Genomic DNA, 26,096 nt, shown 5'->3' with positions numbered 1-26,096 from the left:
CTGGACACCTGAAGCCCCCATCCCCCCCGCCTCCCCAGTACCTTGGGCCCACAGGGGCCAGGGACATGGGAAAGCTGGCTCTGTGAAAGCATCTCTATTCCCCAGGCCCAAGCTGGATGGCTGCAACACGATTATGGCCACCTCTCTGTCTACAAGAAGTCCATGTGGAACCACGTTGTCCACAAGTTCATCATTGGCCACTTAAAGGTAAATACCAATAGTCCTGGGCATCTGCCCATCAGTTAGCGGTTGGCACAGCACAGTCTCACTTTCCCAGGGCCAGGTCTCCTCTCGGGTCAGTGTCTGTGGCCGCGGGCAAAACAGCAGGTCCACCCTTGAGCCACGCCTTCCTCCTGGGCTGCGCTGGGCTCTGGGACTTGGTGAATCCTTCCCTCATCTGACCTTCCAAGCCCTGTCTCCATATATTAGACCTGCAAAAGCAGTGTACTAGTTATGAGGACAGGCATACGCTGCTTTTGTGTATTGACTCAGTGGATTACATTGTTTACTCTTTATCTAAATACTTATCTAATAAGTTACTTTTAGTCTGAAAGGGAGATATTGTCATGGAACTCTGTAGATAAGGGACATCAATCCTGGGATGCCTGGGTGGCTCAGTGGTTGATCCCAGGGTCCTTGGATCTAGTCCCACATCGGGGTCACTGCATGGAGCCTGCTTCTCCCTCTGCCTATGTCTCTGCCTCTCCCTGTGTGTCTCTCATGAATAAATAAATAAAACCTTTTTTTAAAAACAAAGGACATTAACCAAGTAGCACAATGAATAGCTGAACCAAAGGACCAGAGTTGTTTAAAGCTCATGGATAAATCAGCAATTCCCCTCTCACTCCCCTGCAGATCAGGAGGCAGTACCACAAAGGCAAGTTTGTGAGAAGACAGGCTGGACTTGCCAGTGACCTTGTGCTCATCCGATAGGCTTATCTCCTTGGTTTTGGAAATGAGTCCTTGCCGGCAAGGACTCATTCTGAAACAGATCAGCCCCCACTCAGCCCTTCTCAACAGCACCCAGCTGCTTCCTGAGAAAGGCTGTGTCCTAAGGAATCCCATCCCTCCTCACCCTGGCTCAGGAAGAGCTACCTGTCTGGGTTCAGTGTATCCCCCCACGACCCAGACCAAGGGGAGCGCTTGGCCTGCCGGCTGCAAATCTGCTTGGGGATGAACTAGCCCCGAACTAGTAACCATTTCCATAGTGGTCTGCCTGGCCCTGAGCCTGAAGTGGCCTGAGAACCTGGTTTCTTTCCAGAAATTCAGGGGTGAAAAGGGAGAGGGTGTACATAGTAGAGCGCTTTGTTTCATTATATACTCTTTTCTGGGGGATAAAACCCTCCTCGGTAATGGAAAGTAACATTTCACTCCCGACCTATGTTATCACCACACACTTAACAAAGGTGGGCTGTGTCCTGTTCCCAGATCCTGGGTGGGAGCCGGGAAGGCCTTTCCTGCCTGATGTCCCTCAGGTTTTAAAGGCCTTGGAGTGCAGCCTTTGAGTCAGATGGAAGACATGCCAGGACAGAGGACTGGTCTCCATGAAGGATGTGGGTATATAAAGTCAGGATTCTGGGACAATGGGAAGACAGGGTACTTGGGCTTGGGGATTAGAAGTCAGAGATGTGGGACGCCTGGATGGCTCAGTGGTTGAGCATCTGCCTTCGGCTCAGGATATGATCCTGAAGACCCGGGATCGAGTCCCACGTTGGGCTCCCTGCATGGAGCCTGCTTCTCCCTCTGCCTATGTCTCTGCCTCTCTCTCTGTCTTTCATGAATAAATAAATAAAATCTTAAAAAAAGAAGTCAGGGACATGGGTTGCACTCATGGCTCGCCAGCCCCTCAGTGTAGTGGTATCCTTCTTGCTGTGTCCAGCCCAGAGGCACGATGCAGCTCACCCCAGGGTGCCCTAGAGCCAGGAGGATCCCAGCTTGTCTGAAATCGCCCTGGCACTCCATAGTCACACAGCTCCAGACAAGTCTTGTAGGTCCATCTGTTCTTCTGGTCCCTTTGCTAGAAAAAAAGAGGGGGCTGGCTGCAGGGAGGTCCCCAAGTGCCCTGGCCAACTCGAGTGTGTTAGCACAAGCTGGTGGGGGCAGAGAACAGGGTGCTGGAAGCCTGAGATGCTGGGACCTGCTTCCTACAGGCAGCCTGAGCTGCTGCAGAATTCCAGCATGGGCTCTCCGCCTTCCGACTTCCCTTCTCCTTCATTTCCATCACTTCTAGTAGGCATTTCTTCCAGAAGACAGTCTTGTACAAAGAGCTCTGAGCCATCATACCTCTGTTTCAAATCCTTTAATTGTTCGGCATTGCACTTAGGATAAAATGTACACTGCAGGGCCGGTGCCATCTAGACTCCGCATCTGGAGATGGAAAGCAGGACACAGACAGCCTTTTCGTTATGTCATCTCAGGGCACCAGGGCCAGGACTAGGGTGAGGCAAGTGAGACACTCACCGAGGGTACAAAATTTAAGGGGACACCAAAGAGTCAGTAATCCGATGAATAATATTTATATATATATTTTAAAGATGTTATTTATTTATTTGAGAAAGAGTAAGCACAAGTGGGGGTTGGTGGGCAGAGGGAGAGGGAGAAGCAGGCTCAGCAGGGAGCCTGCTGCAGGGCTTGATCCCAGGACATTGAAATCATGACCTGAGCCAAAGGCAGATGCTTAGCCAACTAAGATACCCACGTACCCTTACTATTCTTTTTCTTAAGCAAAATTCATGCCAAAAAAAAAAAAAAACTACAGTGAACAAAATAGCAACTTTGAGCGAATATCAGAACTGTGTTGGGCCACATTAGAACCTAAGGCAAAAAAAATAAAAATAAAAATAAAAAAATAAAAATAAAAATAAAAAATAAAAAAAAAAGAACCTAAGGCAAAAGGAAGAATCTGTGACCTAATATACGTTTGTATGTATTCATTTTTTAATGGTTGGTCTTTTTCCTCAGAACATTATAAAGCAGTTGAGAAATATTTAAAAGTTGGGGGATCCCTGGGTGGCACAGCGGTTTGGCGCCTGCCTTTGGCCCAGGGCGCGATCCTGGAGACCCGGGATCGAGTCCCACGTCTGGCTCCCGTTGCATGGAGCCTGCTTCTCCCTCTGCCTGTGTCTCTGCCTCTCTCTCTCTCTCTCTCTCTCTCTCTCTCTGTGTGTGTGTGTGTGACTATCATAAATAAAAAAATAAATAAATAAAATAAAAGTTGGAAAGTTGGGTATATTAAAGGGCCCAACATTAAGGGAAAGTATATTTTTTGCACCAAACCAGAATTTTATTATTATTTTACTTCGGATTAAGTTAATCAAAAGTTATTTAAGGGGCACCTGAGTGGCTTAGTCGGTTAAGCGTCCGATTCTTGGTTTCGGCTCAGGTCATGACCTCAAGGTCGGGAGATGGAGCCCCACTTCGGGTTCCATGTTGGGTGGAGAGTATGCTTGAGATTTTCTCTCTCTCCCTCTGCCCCTCCCCGGCAAAGAAATTTAAAAATTTTTTTTCGATTATTTAAGATTGTCACTTAGTGGAGAGAAATCATCCACCTTGGCAATCCTCTCATTTGAAAATGAGACAAACCAAAAAGTAGATTCGGAAACTTGTTGGTGCCTTTGTGACCATTCAAGCGGTGGGTACACGTTTTTCCCATTCCCTCAGGTGGTGATAGGGGTCAGCCCAGGACTATTGACCCCCATCCTGGGTCTCCAGCCTAACCAAGGGGGCTTTGGCTTCTGGAGCAATCCACACTGCCCCTTCCTTGGCCCCCAAGGCCCTCACCTGGCCCCTGCCCTCTGTCACGAAGGCAACCCTCATGCTCACTCTGCCTGCTCCCCACCGGGTTTGCTTGTCTTTCCCGGCCCCATCTCAGTGTGTTGGGGTGCCCTACTCTCCCTCACCAGGCAAGGGCTTGCCTCTGGATCACTGCTTCATCATCCCCAGGGCTGGTCATCATCTTGGGGCAGGCAGAGCTTTTGGATGTGACGAGTAAGTAGGGGGCAGCCTGAGTGGCTCATGGTTTAGCGCCACCTCAGCCCAGGGCCTGATCCTGGAGACCCAGGATCAAGTCCCACATTGGGCTCCCTGCATGGAGCCTGCTTCTCCCTCTGCCTGTATCTCTGCCTCTCTCTCTCTCTCTCTCGAATAAATAAATAAAATCTTAAAAAAAAAAAAAGAGTAAGTAGGGCTCTGCCTAGCAAACAATGGAAGAGAATCCCAGCAGAGGACTAGCAAGATCAAACAACATATTGTTGCTAATCTGTCCAGAGAGAGACAGAGACAGCGACTCATCTCCGAGGTATTTACAGCTCATCTTTCTTTCCTTCATTTATTCATTCCACAACCAACTCTGGGTCGGGGTATTTGAAACATCTGCTTACCCCTGACTTGCCTTTCTCCTCAATTTCTTTCTCTGTGCCCAGGACTTCCCATGTGACCTTTCCTAGAAGTGGGGTCCCTTCTGGCTGGAAAGATGAACGTGTCGTGTAATTCCTCAATCCTCTGAGCCCTCGCTTACTGAATTTTTTTTTCTTTCTTTTTTTTTGCTCTGTTGGGTTTTGAGACCCACCTGCTTCTAGGTCTCTTGCAGCTGTGCCCGCCCATGCCTCTTCGTGTCCAGAGACCGTGTTTGTGCCAAAAGTATCTTCCAAGTAAAATGTTTGTTTTAGCAATTAGACCTTTTTGTAGATGGCCAGACCCTTGGCCAAAACGTTGATTGATCCAGTTCACTAGTAGAGAGTGAAGAGCAGAAAGGTCCCATTTCCTTCTACGGACCACAGGGCATCTTTGGGAACAGGCATGCCTCCAGCATGTGTCAAGAGCTTGAGTTAGTGAGGCAGAACTTTGTGACCTTGAAAAAAATACTCAGTTAATGTCTCTTATCTTCTAGGATCATGTTTTTAGATTTTCATGTTAGAAAACTTTCACTGGAAACTCATGCCTGTTCCCGTTAGCCATTGCTTATTAAGCCCTCCCTGTGGCCTTCAGGGTATGACCTCACTGAGTCCTCACATTCCATGCAGCAAACCTGTCTGGCTGTTGGGTTGTCTCTTGATAATTGCTTATAGGATGTTCACAGATTTATGCAACCATCATCACAATCAACGTGGGAACATCTTCATCATCCCCAAAATAAACCTCACACCTCCTAGCCACCACCTCCCAACCCCTTCATCCCTCTCACCCATCCCCAGCCCTAGCCTTAGGCAACCACTAATCTTTCTGGCTCTAGATTCTCTATTCCAGACATTTCATGTAAATGGAATCACATATGCGGTCCTTTATGTCTGGCTTTGTTCATTCAGCGTGATTTTTCAAGATTTGTCCACGTTGTAGCAGATGCTTCATACATTTCTATGGCATGGCCAGACAGCATCCCATCCTGTGGATCTACTGCATTTTGTTTATCCATTTATTGGCTGAAGGACATTGGGTCGTTTCCACTTATTGGCTATTTTGGATAATGGGAACATCGGTGTATAGTTTCGTGTGGCATGGTTTCATTTCTCTTGGGTACACACCTAGGAATGGAATCCTGGGCCATGTAGTAGAGACCTCTTCTTACTGTATGAGGAGAAGAACACAGCACATGGGGGATGGGTGGAGAATGAGGGGTGTGGAGGCTCACACCTGGTGCTGCAGAGCATGGGGGGCCACCAAGGCACTCGCCATGCACTCAAGCACCTGCCATTGCTGTGGGGGATGGGGAAGCAGGACCGGAGGGATGGCATGGTTTGGCTCCATTCCTGAGTCCTGGCTTCAGGGGCTGGCCAGCGCTCCAGACTCCGTATTGGCAGGTCCTCATTTTGATGCTGGGGGGCCCAAGGGCTCGTATATGATGGTGACGTTCATTCTGAGTATTGGCGGTGCTAGGAACCAATCCCCCAGAGAACCATGCTGCTCACCCTGTTTCCCCCCACAGGGTGCCTCTGCCAACTGGTGGAATCACCGCCACTTCCAGCATCATGCCAAGCCCAACATCTTCCACAAGGATCCAGATGTGAACATGCTGCATGTGTTCGTTCTGGGTGAATGGCAGCCCATTGAGGTACGATGAGGGGTCAGTGTTGACGTGGGAAGTGTTTGGCTTGAGCAGGAACCAGGGAAGGAACTCTATAGGTTGGATAGTCATCTGAACACATCTGCATCTGATGTTTGCATGAAAACCCTTACTGGATGCTCTGAATTATTCAAGCTGGAATTTCTGTGGAATGGCCTCCCATATAAATAATGGACCAGCTGCTTATCAGTGTTCGATGCCTCTCTCTCTCCCATGGGCTGAGGAAGAACATTTCCTGGCTTGTTTCTTCCTGAGGGCCAGGGCACTCTGGTCCCAGTTTAGCAAGCAGGCATAGTTCCCAAAGACCAGCTCAAGGAAGCCTTATTGGGAGAGTCACAGTCCTTGATCCTGAGAGGGACCTTGGGGTGGTCTGGTCCAACCCGCTTCACCAGAGGTGACAAAGGGAGGCTCAGTAGAAGAAGGGGATATATTCAGGATCCTAGAGTTTTAGTGGCTAGTCTAGGATAAGGCGCCAGATCTGAAAGCTAGGTCATTTCCTTCTACTGTAGCATACTGCCTTATTTTTGTTAGCTCAGTTTTTATTATTAATATAAAGTTTACCTATTGCAAGCATGTAAATATTACAAAAATATACAACATTACAAAATTAATCTCCTATTACCTCCATCATCCCCCTTTGGCCCAAATATCACACCCCTGAAGGTGGCCACTGATGACAACATAGTACATAAATCCTTCCAGATTTCTTTTATGTGCCTATTCACGCACACATATGCATTTTAAAAGCCAGAATGAAAACCTAGAGACATTCTATTCTGCAACTTGCCACTTTGCCAAACATGGACCTCCTTCTGGGAGTCCAAGTGCATTATTGGCCTTTGCCTGGGTCTGTCCAGTACTCTGTTGTATTTCTATACTGTAATGTAAGCCATGCTGTTTTATAAGATAGGAAAACTTGTTGCTAATTCTCAATTTCTTTTTAATGAAAGCACCCCCAGTGCATTTAAAGAATATGCTCATTTAACACTTTTTTTTTTTAAGAAAGTAGAGCCCCTATGGGACAGTCTCTATGCTTAATTTACCAAGAAATCTACAGGTGCTTTGCTTTCTGAAAATATGGTGATGAGGGAAACCAAAGTTTAGAAGATCCTTGCTGCTTTTATGAACTCTTAAGCATCACAATGCTGGGCACAGAGTAAGGGCTCAGTAAGCATTTGTCAAGCAAGCACACTGAGGAAGGAGCAGAGTCTTAGATGACCAGCAGTGTTCTTATACTCCCGACAATGTTGGCATTCATGGCTTGGAACAAGGAGATGAGAGAGTCTCTTCCTTCAGTCTTAGCCTATATCTTGTCTTTGCCATCTCAGCTCCACCCAAGGAAACATCTGAGCAGAAACATGGGTTTTCTGAGACCTTGTCAACGCAGAGGAAAGTAGCCCAAATTCGGCACTTTGGAAGTGAGGAGCCTCTCTAGCCAGGCAGGGATTATATCCTTTTCCAAAGTACATGCTGCTGGCCTGCTTCTTCCTGGAAGCAGTTTGCTAGCTTTGATTAGTGGTGTCCAGATAACGGAGCTGATTAACTCTGGGTTTTCTGATGAGAGAAGACAAAGGCTTCCTTTTCTCCGTGAGGCTTCATGTCATAGAGCTGTTGGCTGTCCTGCCAGATGTTCTCTGCGTCCCTAACAACAGAAATCTAGTCTCGCCAGCTCTGCTGGCAGGAAGGCTTTCTTTCCTCTGCCTGGTGGTCAGCGAAGTCTCTTCTAACACCTCCTCTCCCTAAATACTTCTTGAATGTTGGCTGCTGGGCAGGTGCTAGGGTGGGAGGTTTTGGAAATCTGGTTGTGTGGTTGCTAATAGCTTTTGAAAGACCACAGCCAGGGCCTCAGTGCTCTGTGGAAATCCTCTTCTACACACATGGCAGGATAAAGGCCAGATGCTTACTGGGTGGAGCTGTGTCCTGGTGTCCATAAGACCATGCTGCCCTGGAAGGGACTGTGGTGACATTGGGTCTGATAGCATTGTCTCATGCCAGGCCCACATACCACACCCCACACTGCCCTGGCCCCAAATGGCCACACCTTGGGGTGATGGCCATCCTCTGGCTTCCAGAGCAAGGAGGCCAGAGGCTCTTATCTCCAGGCCAGGATAAACAAACTGGCTCCAAACAGCTATGCAGAAATTAAGTAGACAGATCTCCACAGTTGAAGCCCCTTTCCTAGTTAGTTCTCTACCTTTTGGTCTTATTTATGACTTCTGGGAGGATTTTGTTTGTTTTCTGTAGCAAAAGGTATTCATTTTTTTTCCTCCTGCAAATTCCTTTAATTTCTTTCATGCTTAAAAAGTTCTTTTTTTTTTTTTAAGATTTTATTTTTAAGTAATCTTTACACCCAGTGTGGGGCTCAGTGTTTTGTAGCTTCACTTTTGAATTATTTAACTTTGGCCAGATGGGGTGTGGGTAGGCTGGTGGCTGCCCTTCACCTTTGTCTGGAGGCAGCCAGGTTCCCCAGCACCCCCATTGGGGTGGGGGAGTGTGCCCCTGAGCCATATACCTGGGTGAGGTGGTCAGCCTCCTGCAGGGCGCCATCTGCTCTCCATCCACCCCTGGCCCTCCATCGCTGGCCGGCAACAACAGTTCCCATCTTCATACTCTGTGTTTCCAGCTTGAAGTAAGGTCTCTTTCTCCAGTTCCTCAAACTTCTTTTTCTTTCTCTTAGGAAAGCTTTATAATCTTCTTTACACGTCTTGTGGGGGTTTCCTTTCCAATTCAAGCATGGATCTTTCCTACTTGTGTTGTTGGGATCGGCGCTTCTCCAGTGTTCCAGAAGCTGTTGATACTTGATGGTTAGCTTATGTCCAGCTGGTGTCCACTCAGGCCTGTGATTCTAGTTGTCCTTCAGTTGATTCTTTTGAGTTTCCTGGGTAGACTGTTGTACCCTTGAAAGTGATGAAAATGTACTTTTTTTCTCATAGCTCCACCCTCTTATTTCTGATTTGGGTTAGAAGAGGTTCCCGGACCCTCTGGTATAGAATTAAATAGAGGTCAGTGGCAGTCTTTACCCCTCCCTTTTAGTCACCTGCCACATCCCAGAGGGGAACAGTGAGGCCGTTATCCCTGTGGCCCTAGAAGGAGGCTTTTCAGAAGCCAGGAGTGTTTATGCCTCCCCACGTGAGGTCCTGCCTTCCCCCTCATCTAGGATGCTCTCCCTTTCCCACTGCCTATCTGCCACCAAGCCTCCAGGCTTCCTGCTTCAGGTTGTCCTTTCAGGGCCCACGGACTGGGGCCTTGCCATTCTGCATATGCCCTGCCTGGCCATGGAGTTCATTTATCTCTGAGTTTGCAGGTTCCCAGAGGCAGGGACTGGGCTTGGCGACAGCTCCCCTCCCCCAACCCTGAACAGACAAGGAAGGCCCTTGTCATTCCTCAGACATTTTGTTCCAAAGCTGCAAAGTCCCCTGCACATGGCCCTGGCATGTGCTACAATCCAGGCTTGGCCTGCGGTCTGGGAAGAGGCTGAGCACAGGAGGGTCAACCCAGTCTGGCCAAAGGGGTAGGGATCTCCAAGAAACCAGGCCACCAGGGCCAGGAGGGCTCCCACTCTCTCAACCCTGGTTTGCGTCCCCCCGCACCCCTGAGCCTCTGCTTGGGCATGAATCAAAGGGAGCCCTCCGTGTGCTTCCATGTTCATCTCTAGATCACAAGAAGCCCCCTGGCCTGAGTAAAAGCACCCTCTCTTTCTATGGCTGCCCTGCCACCCGAGCCTCTTCCCTGGGTATGATGAGGACTCTCCTGGAGGAGAAGAGATGCAGGGGGTCCTCCAGACCCAGTGGCCCCCAGTGGCGAACAGGGCAGACCCTGACTGAATCTGCACATCGAGCGCTGTGCCAGGCACAGCGTGCAGCACATTACTTAATCTTGGCCTAACCATGAGGCAGGAGCTATCTTCATGCCCGTTTCATAGATGGAAAGGCTCACGCCAAGGGACAGGAGATAACTTGCTTGAGGAAAAGGCAGCTCCATTCCCAGGCCATCCAGCTCCAGCTAGGGCTTCTGGGTTCTGCAAGAAACTGCCCAGGGCCACCACCTGCTGGACCCTAGGGAGTTGGGCTTATTGGATCACTCCAGGTTCCTGATGAATTGAGATGCCAGGAGTAGCTCCTCCCAGCTTGGTATGTTCTAGAACCCTGATCCTCTCCGCACCTGTGACTTCTGTGGTTGGATGCTGGCAAAGAGCCGAGCCAACAAGTCACCACGCATTGTTACACTGTGCGTGTGCTTTCTGGTTTCTGAGGAAAACTGGTACTGTGGGCCAACCATACCCTGACAGATGGCCTTGCAGTTGCTTCATCTAAGGTCATCAAGATGGGAACAGATGTGCAGTGACGATTATGTGTGCCAGCACACACAGTCACACATGGAATTATGACTACAGCTCCTGGTTCTGTCCACAGTCCCGAAGTAACATTTTACCCACCGCGGCTGCCGGTCCCTCAGCAGCCCTGGCAGGTGCCCATCAGACCCCCACTTGACAAGGAGGGAATCCTCAGCTCATAGCAAGGCAGAGGAGGGTGTGTGGGAAGAAATTTGCTCAAATACTGAATTGTTTCTGAATCCTGAGGCCCTGCCTCCTTTGAACCTTGGAACACCCAGGGTCTGATAGAGAAAGGCCAGGGACCCAGCAGCTTCTGCAGGATAGTCTACAGCAACAAAGGAGCACACATGGGAGCCTGGACTGCCTGTTGGCTTAGGGGCAGCTGGGGGAGTGTCAGCCTATGTAATCTGTCACTCCCCAGAGGTCACCATAAATCAAGGAAAACAGCATGCTTACTATGGAAATATGACTTCAAATGAATTACCTGGTGTGCCCCCCTTCCCCCGCCCCGTAGTACCCCTAGGTCCTTCTATGAAGACTCTCTGGTCTGCCCACCTGCCTGGGCCACCCCAAGTGTTCACCTCCCAAGAGTCTAACCCTTAGGGCTGACGGCCACCTCCTAGGATGATCTGTGGACAGAGCTGCAGCAGGGAGGGCTCCTGTTTGGGAGCCCTGAGAGGCTGGGCCTGTGGGCCTGTTTCCTGGCTTCTGGGAGGAGGTTAGAGCAGGATCCAGGAACCCGTTCTACAGGACACATGTTCCCTGGAATCCTGGACCACAGCAACTGGCCACTGAGGGGTGCACCTGTAGTCCTGCCCCCCTACTCCCTCCTCTGAGAAATCTTCCATAGCTGCCTCTGAAGCCGCCTTGGCCGGGACCTCTCCAAGGCCAGCCTCAGCCCTGGCCTTGGTGACTGTCCTTGTGCAAATGGCCACACTTTCTGGGGATAAGTGAGACCGCTGCCAAGGCACAGGAGGCCACGCAGAACAAAGGGCTCAATTCTAGTGGTATTTCAGCCAGATGTGCTGTGACCGTGGCTGCTGGCGCCAAGATGCCAGGCCTGGAGACAGGCTGGCCTTCCTTCCCACCCAGGGCTCCTCCTTTCAGGAATCGTGGGCCCTCCCTGCATTTCTGGCAGTCCTTTCCCTCTCTGTGTTACCCTGGAGATGGGTACTGGCTTAGCCAACATCCAGGGTCTCTCTATCCGTAATGTGCTTTCATCTCCTGAGTGTGATAAGTGGAAACAGACAGGGCTGGATCCGGGGAAGGGCGAGTGAGGGGCTGCGTCCCAGCAGCCAGCCCCTGGCATTTCTGCCTGTGCTCTCATTGGCTCCTCTTAACAACTGGTGATTTGGGTACCGAATGGGGTTGGGGGTATGAGGGCTGAGCGATCTGTGCAGGTGATCTTGGCAGATTCCAAGCCCCCCCCGCCCCCCAATGGCCTTTCAGTACCGAATATAAGAGCAGGAGCCACTCTCTGAGCAACATCTTCTGGTCTCAGGCCCCGAGGAGCAAGATGGACTGGTCTGCAGAGGGCTGAGACCTAGCATCAAAGGGATCCAGGGACCCCGTGGGGCAGGGGCTTCCCGCACCAGCTCGTGCTCAGCATGGCCTGAGCAGCTTTGTGCAGTAGGATGTCTAGGCCCCGGCACTACCCTCCATACTCTGTGACTGTCTTGGGTATCAGGGTACCCTGTGTGTGTGGGGGGGGTGCGGGGGAGCAGCCTGCCAGCATCCTCGACTGAAAAATAACTGCCTGGGAGAAGGATTAGCTTTTGAAAGTTGCAAGAGGCTCTCAGGAGGTAGATATTCCCAGCCTGGTGACTGTTAACTATTCCCCAGGTGCTTATCTGGGTTCCTCAGGCTGCTGCAAGCTCTGGGCAGCTCCCCAGCTTGCCCCAGGAGCTTTTCTCACTCTCAAATGGGTAGAGACTGGCCAAGGAGCTCCTCGGTGGACACCCATCTGAGTCGTTTGGTTGGCATGCACTCCACAAACATTCATTTAGTGCCCCTCATGTGGGCTCTGAGTCACAAGATCCCAGGCTTCAGGGCACCAGGGTGTGGGCTGACAAGACAGGAGCAGTGATTGCAGAATGGGCAGGGGGTGCGGACGGCTGGAGCCTCAGGGGTGCCAGGTGCTCACCTTCTCTTCTCTCTCCTTAGTACGGCAAGAAGAAGCTCAAATACCTGCCTTACAACCACCAGCACGAATACTTCTTCCTGAGTGAGTGCTGGGGGCCACTCTCCAATCACAGCCTGGAACACCTGCCACCCCTTCAGACCCCACGATCACCCCTAAGCTTGGTAGAGCAGGAAGGGCTGCAGCAGCCATCCAAGCAAACTGCCCCTGGCCCATGGGATAGAGGGGACACAGAGGCCTGGGGCCCCACACTCAGGGGTCCCTGGGTGGGGAGATGGGGGGCATCTGCTTCCAGCCCCTCCTCAGGCACAGGTCGCTGCCTCTGCCTGTGAGCTACAGAGCTGGGCCCCCCACATCTCTAAGCGCCTCTGCTCTCCCCACAGTCGGGCCGCCGCTGCTCATCCCTGTGTACTTCCAGTACCAGATCATCATGACCATGATCGTACGCAGAGACTGGGTGGTGAGTCAAGGGGTCCAGCTAGCCTGGGCCATTGGGAACCCTTGGGGGCAGGGGTGGGTGGGCCCGGCTGCCTCCCAGAGGGGCTGCCTCATCACACTCAGGAAGGGACTTCCTCTGGGACTGCCAGGAGCCAGGGAGGCCACAGCCCTACACCTCCCCCACCACCACACATACAGTGGGGTCAGTAGGCAGCCACCGCCTTCGCAGAGCCCCCTCAGAAAGCCCCTGAAGGTGATGTGATGAGAGCCACCTTGGGCCCACCTGTCTTCCACCCTGGCCATTGCCTCCTGTGGAGCCCTGAGACCCCATGAACCAGCGCACACCTCACTCCACATGGCAAATGGAGAGCAGCCAGGCACTGGGTGAGAGGACATGTGTGTTTGTTTGCTCAGGCCATACAACAAAGCACAGAGTGGCTGCTCTGTTCCACAACAGGGATGTCAGTGCTCACAGTTCTGGAAGCTACAAGTCCTAGACGAGATGCTGTCGGCATGGGTCCTTCTTTTTTTTTTTTAAGACTTTATTTATTTATTCATGAGAGACACAGAGAGAGGCAGAGGGAGAAGCAGGCTCCCTGTGGGAAGCCCGATCCCAGGACCCCAGGATCACGCTCTGAGCTGAAGGCAGACACTCAACCACAGAGCCACCCAGGTGCCCTCAGCATAAGTCCTTCTGAGGACTGTTAGGGGAGGACCTGGTCTGGGCCAGTGGCCTTGGCTAGTGGACGGCTGGATCTCCTGCCTGTGTCTCTGTATCTGTGTCCAAATTCCCCTTTTCTTTAAGAATGCCAGTGGCAGGGAACTAGGGCCCACCCTCTTGACCCCAGTTTAGCGAATTACACCTATCTCTAAATAAGGTCACATGTGGCCCTGGGACTAGGGCTTCAACATATGCATCTTAGGGGACACAGTCCAGCCGGTCACACCAATTCTCCAGATTCTGTATCCAGAGAGAGAGAAGCAAACTGTGCACAGGGGCCATACGGCTTTGGTGCACTCTCTGGTCCCCGGCTTTATATAGATCTGCACGGGTCATTCTGCATAAAAGGTTGATAGAATGACCTGGAGGGACCCATCACCGCAGGCAGAGTATGCTTGTGGCGGAGCAGGGTTCACTGGGACAGGGACAGGGCCCCTGCCCTGGAGACCAAGTGGAAGGTCACTTAGGTATCGCTGGTCTTTTTTTTTTTTTTTTTCTTTTCTTTTCTTTTCACAACCCAGTTTCATAAATGAAAATATCGAGCCTCTGAGAGTTTGAGACTTGCCCAGGGTGACATCAAGGGGTGGATCCGGCACGAGAACCCAGACCATATCCTGTTCTGTCCCCCGACTTCAACCACAAATACCTCATATTTCTATCGTCTCGGAAGGGCTTCAAAGTGCTTTGCCTTGTCCTTGCACACTGAAATTGTGGGCATAACGGCCGTATCTTTTAGTGCTGCTAATGTCCAGGACTGAGACTCCGGAGCCGGTGGCATGGTTAGTGAGGCAGTGGGACTCTGGAAGTCTCTGCCAGTCATGTCTTGTTAGAACCTGTACCACCGCACGGTATTTTTCCAGAAGTGAGCATTTCATAAGTACTCACTGTGTTCTAGCACGGCCACCTACATTGTGTCATTTTACTCCGGTTTATGAGTTAAATGACATGGGCTGGAGGGACGGAGTTTCTGGGTCAGTTAAGCGGTGGGGATTTGAACCCGGATCTCCTGCCTATGGTAATTACCGTTTCCATTGGGTTCCCTGGGCCTTGGGAGGAGTCCCACAGTTGAAAAGGAACTTGAGCCCTGCTGCGTGGGGTTTCCTGGTACTGCCCAGGGTATTTTAATCAGCTTTTATGGCAGATGACTCCTGCCTGAATATTTACCTTTTTTTTTTTTTTTTCTGTGCTTCCCCAAGGGACCAAGCACTCAAGGATGGTAGGGAAGGGAATAAGACTATGTACCTGGATGGGATCAGATGGCAGGCCCAGGGAAATTTGATAGGACCCCTCAGGTCTTCCAGGGCCCGCTTGGTGGCAGGGATCCTGGGCAGCCCTGCCATTGCCCTGCTGGGCAGTAGGTTTCAAGTTGGGCAGGAGGGACAGTCTTCCAGCCTTGGGCTCCTCTTATGAAACAGCTGACTGCAATCAGTACTTGGTGCTGGGGACTCAGGGCAGGCAAGATTCAGTGCCCCTACCCCCAGGGGTCCCCAGCTGCGTGGCACAGAGGTACATCCTGTACTGTGCTTTTCTGATTTATGGTAACAGCGAGCTTCAGTGCCAAGTGCACCTGCGGCTTGGGGCAGTCGTCGCCAACAGGAGCTTCTATTGAGCCAGTTGGCAATATCTGGAGACATTTTCGATTATCACAATGCAGGGGAGATTGAGTGCTCCTGGCATCTGGCACCTGGTGGGCACCCAGGGAAGCTGCCGAACATCCTGTCATGCATGGCACGGCCCCCCACAGCGAGGACTTGTCCAGCTCCAGATGCCAGTCATGTGGAGGAAAGGGGGTGATACACTTTGAGCTTTGAGGAGGGAGGTTTTTACCGCGGTGGTGGTACTGGCAGTGACCATATATCCTGGAGATGCTTCTCAGCTTCCCTCCCTGGAGGTTCTCCACATCCAACACCAATAACCACTCTCTCCTGGAATTCTCCCCATCATCTTTCAAGTCCCACATCTGCTGGTTCTCCTCCACTTCTCAATTCCCCTGCGTCTGCTTCATACCCGACCCCTGAAACCAGTGGTCCTGTGGTCGTGTGTCACTCTGCACAAAAAAAAAAAAAAAAAAAAAAAGCGCCCACCCCATCAATCGACATGCATTTTCTACTGCACTCCATACACACACACACAAAAATGAATGTGGACGTGAAGAGTAGGAGCAGAACTTATAAGGCTTGCTTCTCTCACCCCCTGAAAGACCCCTCGTTGGATCCCAGGTCATGCCTTGGGCCTGCTGCTAACCCTCCAGCCTCTGCCTTCCCCTAGACCTCCTAGACGCTCCCCTCTGCCTCAGCTCATGGCACCCATGTGGGGAGCAGCCTGGATTTCTCACCACTAAGCAATCCCCAGATGCAAGTACTCCAGCCTCCTAAATCATTCTGGAATCTGTATCTCCTCCTTGGGGCCGTGGGCTCTGCTTTGGGTCTCCATCATTTCCTGTCTAGGCTACCTCATGCCTTCATCTCCAGTTGGCAGAGATCTATTTTAATATTCCAATGTGACTGTGTTCTTCCAACATGTAAAGCCCTCGGTTTTCCATTGCCCACCCAAGAGGCTCGGGTCAGCATCCTGAGGCAGATGGGACCTGGCCACATCTCCCACCCCCACAGCAAGCACTTGAGCTGGAGTGCGTGGGACACAGGGTCTGCACTTGCCTCCCGTAATGCACGCCACTGTCTTCCCTTGCCCCACCTTTTTTTTTTCATTATTGTTGTCATTCTGCAAATGTCTCCTACTGTTCTTTGCTCGGCTGACCTCTGTGGTGTCCCAGCCCGGCTCAGACACCCCCTCCTGACGGATGCCCTTCCTAAATCCAAACATCATGTCAGGACCGCCCCCGTACTCCCCTCGCTTCTGTCACTTTCCATACGATATTGAAGGGACCTCTTTATTAGCCTGTCCTTCCAGATGTAGGGAAGGACCTCCTTTTGCTCCCAGCACCCAACTCAGCCCCGGCTAGAGAGGAAGCAGTCACAGAGTTTGGGGAGCTTAACTGAACATAGACTTAAGGAGGAGTTTGCCAAGCAGAGCAGACAAGGGGAGAAGGAGCCACCAGGTGGAAACAACACTACACTGTGACAGAACCTGGTCTGGCTGGCTGCACGAGGAGGCAAGGTCAGTGGGCAGGCCTGGGAAGGGCCATGTGCCCTACCCCGGGGCTGGATTGTCTCCTTTATCCCCCAGAGGAGGAGGCAGCGAGTGGTGGCTTTAAGCACGGCAGTGTCATGATCCAGGTCAGGAAGATCTCCCCGGTGACAAAGTATAAAGGAACTGGATTAGAGTCGTTTAGAGCTTATCCTTTGGGGCTGTGCTCACCATTGCAATACATGGTTGACCCATGAACAGCCTCAGCAGAGGTCCTTTCCCTGTCCCACAGATGAGGCCATGGGGGCATAGCCGAGGAAGTCACCCATAGCTCCACAGAGCTAGTGGTGGAGCTGAGACTAACACAGCCAACCCGGAGCCTGTGCTCTGACCACTACCCTGCTGAGACTCTGGAGAGGAGGAGCAATGGGGGAGAGGAATCAGTGCAAAGGCCCTGGGTGACGATCGGCTGAGCTCTATGGCAGAGACAGGTTCTGCCTGGAGCTAAGGTGGCCGTGGTACACCAGGAGAAGTGGGAGACCAGTGGGAGGCCACTGCTATGGCCCAGTGGAAGCATGTGGACTCGGGTGGCAGTGAGATGGTGGAGAGAGCGGGACCTGCTGCCTGGAGTGCCTGCTTGTGGGGCTGCCGTGGAGGGTGTGAGTAGCTGGAGTAGCTGAGGGAAGCACTTGCCCAGCTGAGGGAAGACCCGCAAGCATGGGATACTGGTGCCACCCCAGTGAGGGGCAGGAAGGGAGAGGGGATGATGGGAGGAGAACCAAGTGTGGGAGGAAGATCAGCGTGTCTGAGGTGGCTGCAAGGGCCTTAGGGAGAGGATGGATGGTGTCACTGGCCTCGGCTCTGTGACAAAGGAAATCCCAGGTGTTGATGGGCAGGACATGGCTGAAGGGCAGTTTTCAGGGGTCTATGCACCTTCAGAATCCCTGGGACCATGAAAGGGATGCTCCTTGGGGCGCCTGGGTGGCTCAGCAGTCGAGCATCTGCCTCTGGCTGAGGTCATTATCCCAGGATCCTGGGATTGAGTCCCGTATCGGGCTCCTGGCAAGGAGCCTGCTTCTTCCTCTGCCTGTGTCTCTGCCTCTCTCTTTATTTGTCATGAAGAAATAAATTTTTTTAAAAAATGTTTTTTAAACAAAGAAAGAAAGAAAGGGCTGCTCCTTGCTGACATCTCCTGGCCCCTGACCTGTTTCCCTGAAGCAAGGCACCCAGCCCCCTCCTGCCACTCAAACACTCAGCATTCCCCTGGGAACAAAGTTGGTCCCATCAGCCCTGTGCACACAAGCATCACATCCCCCCTGTGGACCCAGTGCCCAACTCCCTCCAGGCCTGTTGGGGGTTCTTGGACACCTTGGCCCAGCGGGGCATGTAAGGGGTTGTGTGTGCACCTGTGGGGCAGGTGGTGGTCCCATATCTAACCTCGTTCTCTCTGCAGGACTTGGCCTGGGCCATGAGCTACTATGTTCGGTTCTTCATCACCTACATCCCTTTCTATGGCATCCTGGGGGCCCTCCTTTTCCTCAACTTCATCAGGTACCTGAGCTTGGCCTTGATGGGGCTTTGACACGAGGGCCCCATGCAGAAGGGCTCCAAGCTCCCCACTTCCTGCCCTAGGCCTCACGACCTGGCACCTTGGTCGGGGCTGCACCTGCCCAGGCCGTTTGGGGCTAGGGGAGAGGATCTGTTCCCGCTATGGCCAGGCCCAGTGGAGAGCAAGGCTCCCGAGCTGAGCTGTGTTCTCTTCCAGGTTCCTGGAGAGCCACTGGTTTGTGTGGGTCACACAGATGAACCACATCGTCATGGAGATTGACCGTGAGCCCTACCGTGACTGGTTCAGCAGCCAGGTGAGGGTAGCCAGAGCTGTCACCAGGGTCCCACAGAGCCTGGGGGTCGATTTCCCGGGCCTCCAGCTCTTGGCTGCTTGGTAGACCCGGTTCCACACTGACTTCTTGGGGCTGTCTGTAGCCTTCCGCTGGGAGGGACTGGTGGGGAACCCAGGCAGGCTGAGGTCTTGAGGCAGGGCTGTATGATAGGGAGGGTGGGCCTCACAGGAAGACCAAGCTCTTCATCCCCGCCCCCCATTCCTGGCCTCTCACCCCTCCCTTCTACAGCTGGCGGCCACCTGCAATGTGGAGCAGTCCTTTTTCAACGACTGGTTCAGCGGGCACCTCAACTTTCAGATCGAGCACCAGTGAGCAAAGGCTGGCTGGAAAGGCGGGTGGCACAGGGGGAGGGAAGAGGTCATCAGCCCCATCTGGGCGTGGGCAGCACATGTGGCTACCTCTCCCAGGCCTAGAGCATGGCTCTGCTGCCAGCCTGCTGCAGTCGGGGAGGGGCTCACGTGGCCCTGATGGCAAGCATCCCTCATGTGCGGCCCATGCTTTGTAATTACCAAGAGCTCACACCACCAGTCTCCCTTGATTCTGGATGCCTAATAGGGTAGGATGATTGATCCCTTTATAGGCAGGGAAACTGAGGCCCCGCTTTCCCCACACACACATCCCCCTGCCCCCGTGTGGCAGCCTCCTGGGGCAGTGGGGGGGAGGGTCACACGGGGAGAGCCATGGACAGGATCTCCCTGGCCCTGACTGCTGTGTGTGCGGACTGCAAGTGGAGGTAGGAGTGTCCTCACCGTATCCCTGCCGTCCCCAGCCTCTTCCCCACCATGCCCCGGCACAACTTGCACAAGGTCGCGCCGTTGGTGAAGTCTCTATGCGCCAAGCATGGCATCAAGTACCAGGAGAAGCCGCTGCTGAGGGCCCTACAGGACATCATCAGGTAAGGGGGGGTGGTCCGTGAGTGCCAGGGCCCCCCCTGACATCCTTGAGAGGCCTGTAGCTAGGACAACCCGTGTTGGAGACCCACCCCCGCAGTAGGGGGCAACAGCCGCAGGAGGGGGCAGCCCTGTGGCACAAGTGTCCCCTTACTAGGAATGACCTGGCTTTGCTCTGGGCTGGGTGAAGTCCCTCCCTCCTCACGGGGTCCCCTGCAGCCCCGCAGCACAGCCTCCACGGCCCCCCTCACCCCGCCTGAGCCCTGACAGTCCCCTCCTCTTCCCAGGTCCCTGAAGAAGTCTGGGGAGCTGTGGCTGGACGCCTACCTCCACAAATGAAGCTGCAGCCCCTGGGGCACCCACGGGGAAGGGGGAGCAGGTGGGAGTGCTGGTCACAGGGAGGGCTGGGCTGTAGTTCTGTGGGCTGCCCACGAGGCTGGGGTACAGATCCCATCTTTGGTCTTTCTCCCGTTTTCCCTTCTGCTTGCCCTTTGCTTCTCTCCCCGACACCCTTCCTCGCCTTCTCCCAGCCTCTACCCCTCAGCTTCTGCCAGACCAGAGGTCCACAGATATGGCGCGTGATGCCCCCCTGGTGCCTGGCCTGTAGGCCTCACACCCCCTGGTCTCCCTCCGACCCTCTTGCGGGCCGTGGGGTGGGGCCCTCGTTGGGCAGGGAGGCTCCCTGGCCTGGAGGCCTGCCCGCCCCCCGCCGCACCCCCCCCCACACAAGGCCCCACGACTGGGTCCCCAGGCTTAGGGAGCCTGTGTGCAGGATGCACCTGTCTCCTTCCCAGTCCACACTGGGACCGGGGCTCTGGGCGTCTCTGCTGGCACCACTTCTTATCGGGTGTCCAGGGGCCTGGCCCCGATCCCAGCTCCATCTGCTGCAGCGCATCCAGCTCAGACCCTGGGGGCCTAGGGGAAGTGTCCTCGCCCTCCCGGCACCCTCTGACCAGGGCTCGTGCTGTTCCATCCTATCATCTTCCACGTTTCCCTACTCCACTTCACAGCCTGTGACCTCAGAGCCAAGGGGGCAGTCCTGCAGGTGGACTCAGCCGAGTCCATGGCCAGGTCAGAGGCTCAGCTGGCCTAAGGGCTCAGCCCTGCCCGCCCCCCACCCCCAACCCCATTCAGATGTTTGTTGGGGCTGGGAGACCTAAGATTCTGGAGAGATCAGACCCTTCTCCAAAGTGCTCCGTTACCTGCCAGGCAGTACCAACTATCTCTAGGTGCTTGGCTGAGTGGCCAAGTGGCCGAGTGGCCGAGTGGCCTTGGGCCCTTCAAGCTGCAGGAGCACTTCACACAGCCCCTCCCTGTGTTGGGGTGGCTAATGTGGACCTGCTCACACTATCTTCTGCTCTCTTGTGTCTTCTGGTTTTTTAACCTTTTGTTATAGGGACACATTCTGACCGGGGGGGTGGGGGTGGGGGGGTGGTGAGGCAGGGCTGGGCCTTGTGACAACCTCTTACCACCTGCCCCTCTGGGACCCGAGGTGGGCTGAGCCGGGCTCACTCACTGAGGCCACAGTGGCCCCAACTGTCAGCAGGGGGGCCCACTGGGGCCACTGCTGTCAGGAGGGCAGTGGGGGCACAAGGGGAGGCAGTCCCAGAGGAGGTGACCCTGAGGATCTGGGGGATCAGGAGAGAGATCTGATGAGGGCCAAGTGAAAACTGCCAACAGGGAGTTGGGCGCTGGAGGCCAGGGGCTGGGGAGTGAGAGGGAGGGAGGGATCCAGGGCTGCATTCGGAAATCTAACCCACTAACCAATATTTAGCTTCAGGGGAGGGGAGCAGAAACAAACTCAAGGGGGGGCCTTTGGAGGAAGGGCTGTGGTCCCCCAGCTCTGGCCAGCCAGGAGGGACTCATCCAGTGTGATGCACCTGTGGGTTGCCACGGCAACATGGGTTCCCAAGGCCCTCCCACTGAGAACCCAGGCCCCAGGAGCTGCCCTTCCCTAGAGACAAGATGGATCCATAGGGCACTGATGTTAATTTTTACCATGTCGCTTCCCCACCCCCACATTTTTTGGAAATAAAAGTAATTTTATTCTCACTTCCTTGATCAGCGGGTGACCTTGTCCTCCTGCCTGTTAATGCTGGGCCAGGTGTCGGGATGGAGGGAAGGGGCTTTGCACCCAAGGCCTGGGCACCAGGGAGGAGACCCGTGTTGGTAGAGCAACCTTTTCGCTGTCCTCTCCTCAACTGCAGTCATCCTACCCCTGTCCTCCACTGCCTCTGCTCAGGAAAGAACTTCTCTCCACTTCCCTGAGTGCATTCCCACAAACCCACCCCCAGACATGGCCGCCAGAGCCACAGGAGGCTTTCTTGCAGGTCTCTAGAGGGCAGCAAGGAGCTGGCACAGGCCACTTTCCCGACACCCGCCATCTCTGTCCCCAGTTCATCCTGGGACCAGTGGTCTGCTCACAACCTCACCAGTCAACTGGCTTCTGCCAGACTCCTGGTCCTCCCATTTTCTGGTCTGTGCACAGAGTGCTGGGGGCAAAAAGAACCTCAGGAGGGGTTTTGGAAAATCCTGGAGACCTACACTTCCATCGTGTGGCCCTTGTGCCCTGCTCCGTGGCTTATGTGGCCCCCACAACCTGCGGAGACACCATGGCATCCAAGCCTGGGAAAAGTCCCAAGGGCTGTGCAAGGGGCACTTGTACAGTTTGCCTCCCACTGTACAAGCAGCCTGCACACCGCTCTGCTCCCCAGCCTCTGGGCGGGCTCAGCTGGCAGGTCAAGCTAGGCATGCCAGGGAAGGCAGGGAAGGGCCAAGAGGCTCAGGAGAGCCAGCATCTGGCCTTGGATCTCCTCCCAGCAGGGCTGGACAGAGCTCCACAACAGACCTTCAGGCCCCTCTTGGCTTTCCCTGTGACCGCAGTATAGCCGTCAGGGACAGCCAGCTGTCCCAGGTATGGTGTGGGTGGCTCCACAGGGGCTGCACGGCTTCAGCAGAAGGTGCCCTGAGCCAGGAGGCAGACGCCCACTGAGTGGCCTTGGGTGAGTCCTTTGCCCTGGCTCTCTGGGCCAGCCCCACCATTTGTAGAGCGAAGTCACAGTGGGGTTGGTGGGGGGCACTGCAGTAATGCTGTCAGTCACCACAACTGAGAGCCCTTGGCCTGGTCCTTCCCATAGACCCACTAGAGGCCTTCGAGGCTAAAAGACTGTGAAGAACACACCTTCCACCCTCTGACTTGTCCCTGTCACCTCCTACCTGGGCTGGGTGTGGCACCCCATCCCCCAGGATGGGACTGTACAGGCCCCACCACCCCACCAGCTGTAAGTCCAGGGTTCATCCCCTGTGACAGTCACTCCTGGGGGGTGGGGGAGAGTTAGGGGGTTGCCCAATGAGCTAGGTGGATGCTGTGGCTGAGGACACTCACTAAATCTTGGCTCAGGTTAGTGGGCACTTGGATCTTCTTTGTGACTTCTTCCCACCACACTGTCTTTGCAAAGCTCAAGTATTACCCTTGCAGCAAGAAGCTGGGGACACCCATACCTGCTCTCTGTTGTTCCTCTTCTCCCCATACTCCATGGAGGCCCTTGCCCAATACGGAATCCTGGGTTTCCCCACCCCCTCCCAAAGTCATGAGGCCCTGAAGTGTGAGGTCCTGTGTGCTCACAAGACCCAAAGATTCCACTCCTGGGTGAGGCTGGGACCAGAAGGGAAAGGACTGGCCAGAGGCCGCTCGGTGGCAGCAACTGGACCCCTGCTCCTCACCCAGCACTCCGCCCGGCATCTCCTTCACTCCCTCAAGGGAAGGGCTGTTTCCCAGAACAGGGCATCCCCCCACACCATGCCAAATGTCAGACCACATTCCTGAGAGGCCCAGCAGCTGGGCAGAGGGCGCAGAGATGGTGGAGGTGGTCCTTGAGGAGATGTGAGCCTGCACATAGTGAGGGGGCTGCCCTGATGGAAGAGTATCAGTTGGGGTGGGAGGAGGCATGCACATGTGCCAGGCCCAGAGGAGGGGTTGGCAGAGCAGTCTGGGCTGTGCGTGGACCTGGAGCCCCAGAGGTGGTCAGTGCCCTGGCAAGTTCCTTAGGCATCGGGTGGGACACTCAGAAATCCTCTTGGTCCACTGGGAGGAGAAAGGCCATTGGTGACAAGGGGTGGAGGTGGCAGCCCTGGGCTCCAGCCGCCCTTGGGAGTCACCAGCCACTGCTCATGAGATAGATAGTGCCTCTGGCCTATTGGGACTTCTCAGCTGCCCCAGCCGCACAGTCCCTGGAGAGGTGTGTCCTTCTGGAAAGGATACAGCTTCTCAGAGAGCCCCTGGCTTGACACCTGACGTGGAAATGATAAACTGTGGATCCTACAACCACTTCTGAAGAAACAGGCCTGGCAGGGAAGTAGGGCCCCAGGTCCAGAACTCTGGGGCTCTCTTGGCTGCATTTGACATTTCTAATCAGACTGGCCACCCAAGCATACACAACAAGTGACCACCAAGCATGGTAGCATTTGAAGACCGCATCTCTACTTGCCCTCTGCCATCAGAATTATGTTTCTTTTAATTTTGAAGCCATTTAGTTCTTCCTTCCAAATCACCTGTTTTGAGAGCAAGTATTCAGGAGAATTAGTGACAGGTCCCGAGAGCTTGGGAAGGGCCAAGCAGAAGAGGCAGCCAGGTGCTCCACACCCGTCACGGGGAGGGGTGCATGGGAAAGACTTGCGAGAGATCCGGGACCCATCCTGTCACATTCGTTCATTCATCGCCCAGACCCGCCACAACACTGCAGGCAGGGTTCTTGGAAATCTCCTTTCCCTCCATCTGCCCAGGCTGCCCACCAGAGAGTAAATGCTGGTTGACCAAAAGACAAAGCAGCAAGTCCTGGCTGACCCCACCCGTTCTGCTTTTCCTCTGCCCCCAAGACTGTGCAGATCATAAAGAAGGAATACGGGGTTTCTTGAGGCTCCGCCAAGATCTTTCGTTCTTTTTACAAACCTGGCCCAGAATCCCTAAGTTTTTGTTCCTGGACTGTGTAAAAGACCTCCTGAGAAGGGGACCTCAGCTCAGGAGAGGGGTGATGACCTGTCTGCAGGGGCTCTAGCATGGGGGACAGAGTGGGACAAGGGCAAAGACGACCCGCCAATGAGGGATTTCAGGCACTAAGCAGAGATCGGGTGGCCACTTGAGAGGCCAGGGGGCTTCCTCAAGGGTCCTCTGAGCAAGTCCTAGTCAACTACCAATTCACAGAGGGGGAGCGCACTGCCCGCGGCCACCAGCAGGGGCAGCACGAGCGTGGCCTGCCCACAGCGGTGCAGATACTCTGGAGGCCCCGAGGTGGCGACGCAGGCTCAGCGTTGTTCCCTACGGTGGGGGCCCCGCCACCCCCAAGTACCGGGCGCTTACATTTCCCATGAGCGCCTGTGCATCGGAGCCACTGCAGGACATGCACGGATGGCACAGGGCGGAGGGAATGCCATCCAGAACCCACATGGCACCCAGATTCAGCAGGGTTCCCAGAGGTGGCCGCAGCAAAGAGGTCTCCCTGCAGAGTGAACAGCAGGTGAGGGACCCTGAATGCGAGATCCGCTCTGGACATAGGGAGTTTGCTTTCAAGGTAGAAGGACCTTTCAAAGAGCAAACAGGGTCAGAGACCGCCACGGGCTTGTCCCAGGTCAGAGCAAGTGGGGCTCCAGGGTGTTGGACTGTGCATGATTTTTTTTTAAATTTGAGCCCTACTGGCAAGCCCTATGCAAAGACTCTTCCACACAGCATCCCTTTTACCTTCCATCATCCCAGGAGGTCATACTGCCACTCAGAGAAGTTGAACTTCCCACAAGGTCACACAGCTAGAGTCCTGGCAGCGGTGGGACCCTCACCCCCATTTCCCTAACCAGAGAAAAGCAGATAGAAGCTGCATGGAGGGGGCCAGAGTGGGGCCCGGGGGTCCCAGGAAAGGACTGAGTAAGACCTCTGGGACTTGTGCTCCTTCCAGATTCTGAAGAGAACCCAGCCCAGGAAACCCCTGACAAAGTGAGGGGCAGTCGGGCGGCTGATAGGGAGACTCCAGTTCCTTCTCTAGAGAGGCCTTCAGAGGAATCCTAGCTCTGTGTTTCATTTTCTTTAAGCTGCTGAAACCACGCAAGCACCTGGTCCCAGCAGGTGTAGGAGAAACCCGGTGTCACCTCTTGTGGGCTGCTAAGCACAGTCCACCTGCACCCCCACCAGCATGATGCTGGCAGGTGACCCTAGGAGGCCCCTCATCACAAAGCTGCGGAAGGAGGCCAGTGTAGGCCTGGGACATACTGGCTTCCCCTTCTGTGCTCAGGGGAACCTACGGACGTGACCCTCCACCTGGAGCCCTGGTCTGCTGGACCAGCAGCCCCTATACGGCTGTGCAGAGGAATAAAGTGAGGGGAGTCCAACATGACTGCCCAAGGTTGCTGGTGAGCGGGTAAAGAACAGGAAGGGAGGAACCAGGCCCACAGAGAGATCTGAGCCTAGGGCAGCTGCCAACTCCCCAACCCAGGGCACAGAGGGACCTCTGAAAGCCACCACTCACCCCCCCACCCCATCTC

At 54.1% G+C, this 26,096-nt stretch overlaps 1 protein-coding gene across 1 annotated transcript in view; it reads left to right on the top strand.

The window, feature by feature from the left end:
- The window catches only part of FADS2 (fatty acid desaturase 2), a 32,235-nt gene extending 10,606 nt beyond the window's left edge, over positions 1-21,629 (top strand). The window contains exons 4-12 of the mRNA XM_055311968.1: positions 106-207; positions 5,921-6,046; positions 12,555-12,615; positions 12,915-12,991; positions 18,231-18,328; positions 18,543-18,639; positions 18,907-18,986; positions 19,448-19,573; positions 19,856-21,629. Coding sequence (XP_055167943.1) covers positions 106-207; positions 5,921-6,046; positions 12,555-12,615; positions 12,915-12,991; positions 18,231-18,328; positions 18,543-18,639; positions 18,907-18,986; positions 19,448-19,573; positions 19,856-19,907 — 819 coding nt within the window. The 3' untranslated portion in view covers positions 19,908-21,629. The remainder of the gene's footprint in view (positions 1-105; positions 208-5,920; positions 6,047-12,554; positions 12,616-12,914; positions 12,992-18,230; positions 18,329-18,542; positions 18,640-18,906; positions 18,987-19,447; positions 19,574-19,855) is intronic.
- The last annotated feature ends 4,467 nt before the right edge of the window (positions 21,630-26,096 follow it).

Source organism: Nyctereutes procyonoides, unplaced genomic scaffold (assembly GCF_905146905.1).
Source record: "Nyctereutes procyonoides isolate TBG_1078 unplaced genomic scaffold, NYPRO_anot_genome, whole genome shotgun sequence".
Taxonomy (NCBI): Eukaryota; Metazoa; Chordata; class Mammalia; order Carnivora; family Canidae; genus Nyctereutes; species Nyctereutes procyonoides.
The sequence above is the reverse complement of the archived record's forward strand: the minus strand, read 5'-3'. Positions and strand labels throughout refer to the sequence as shown.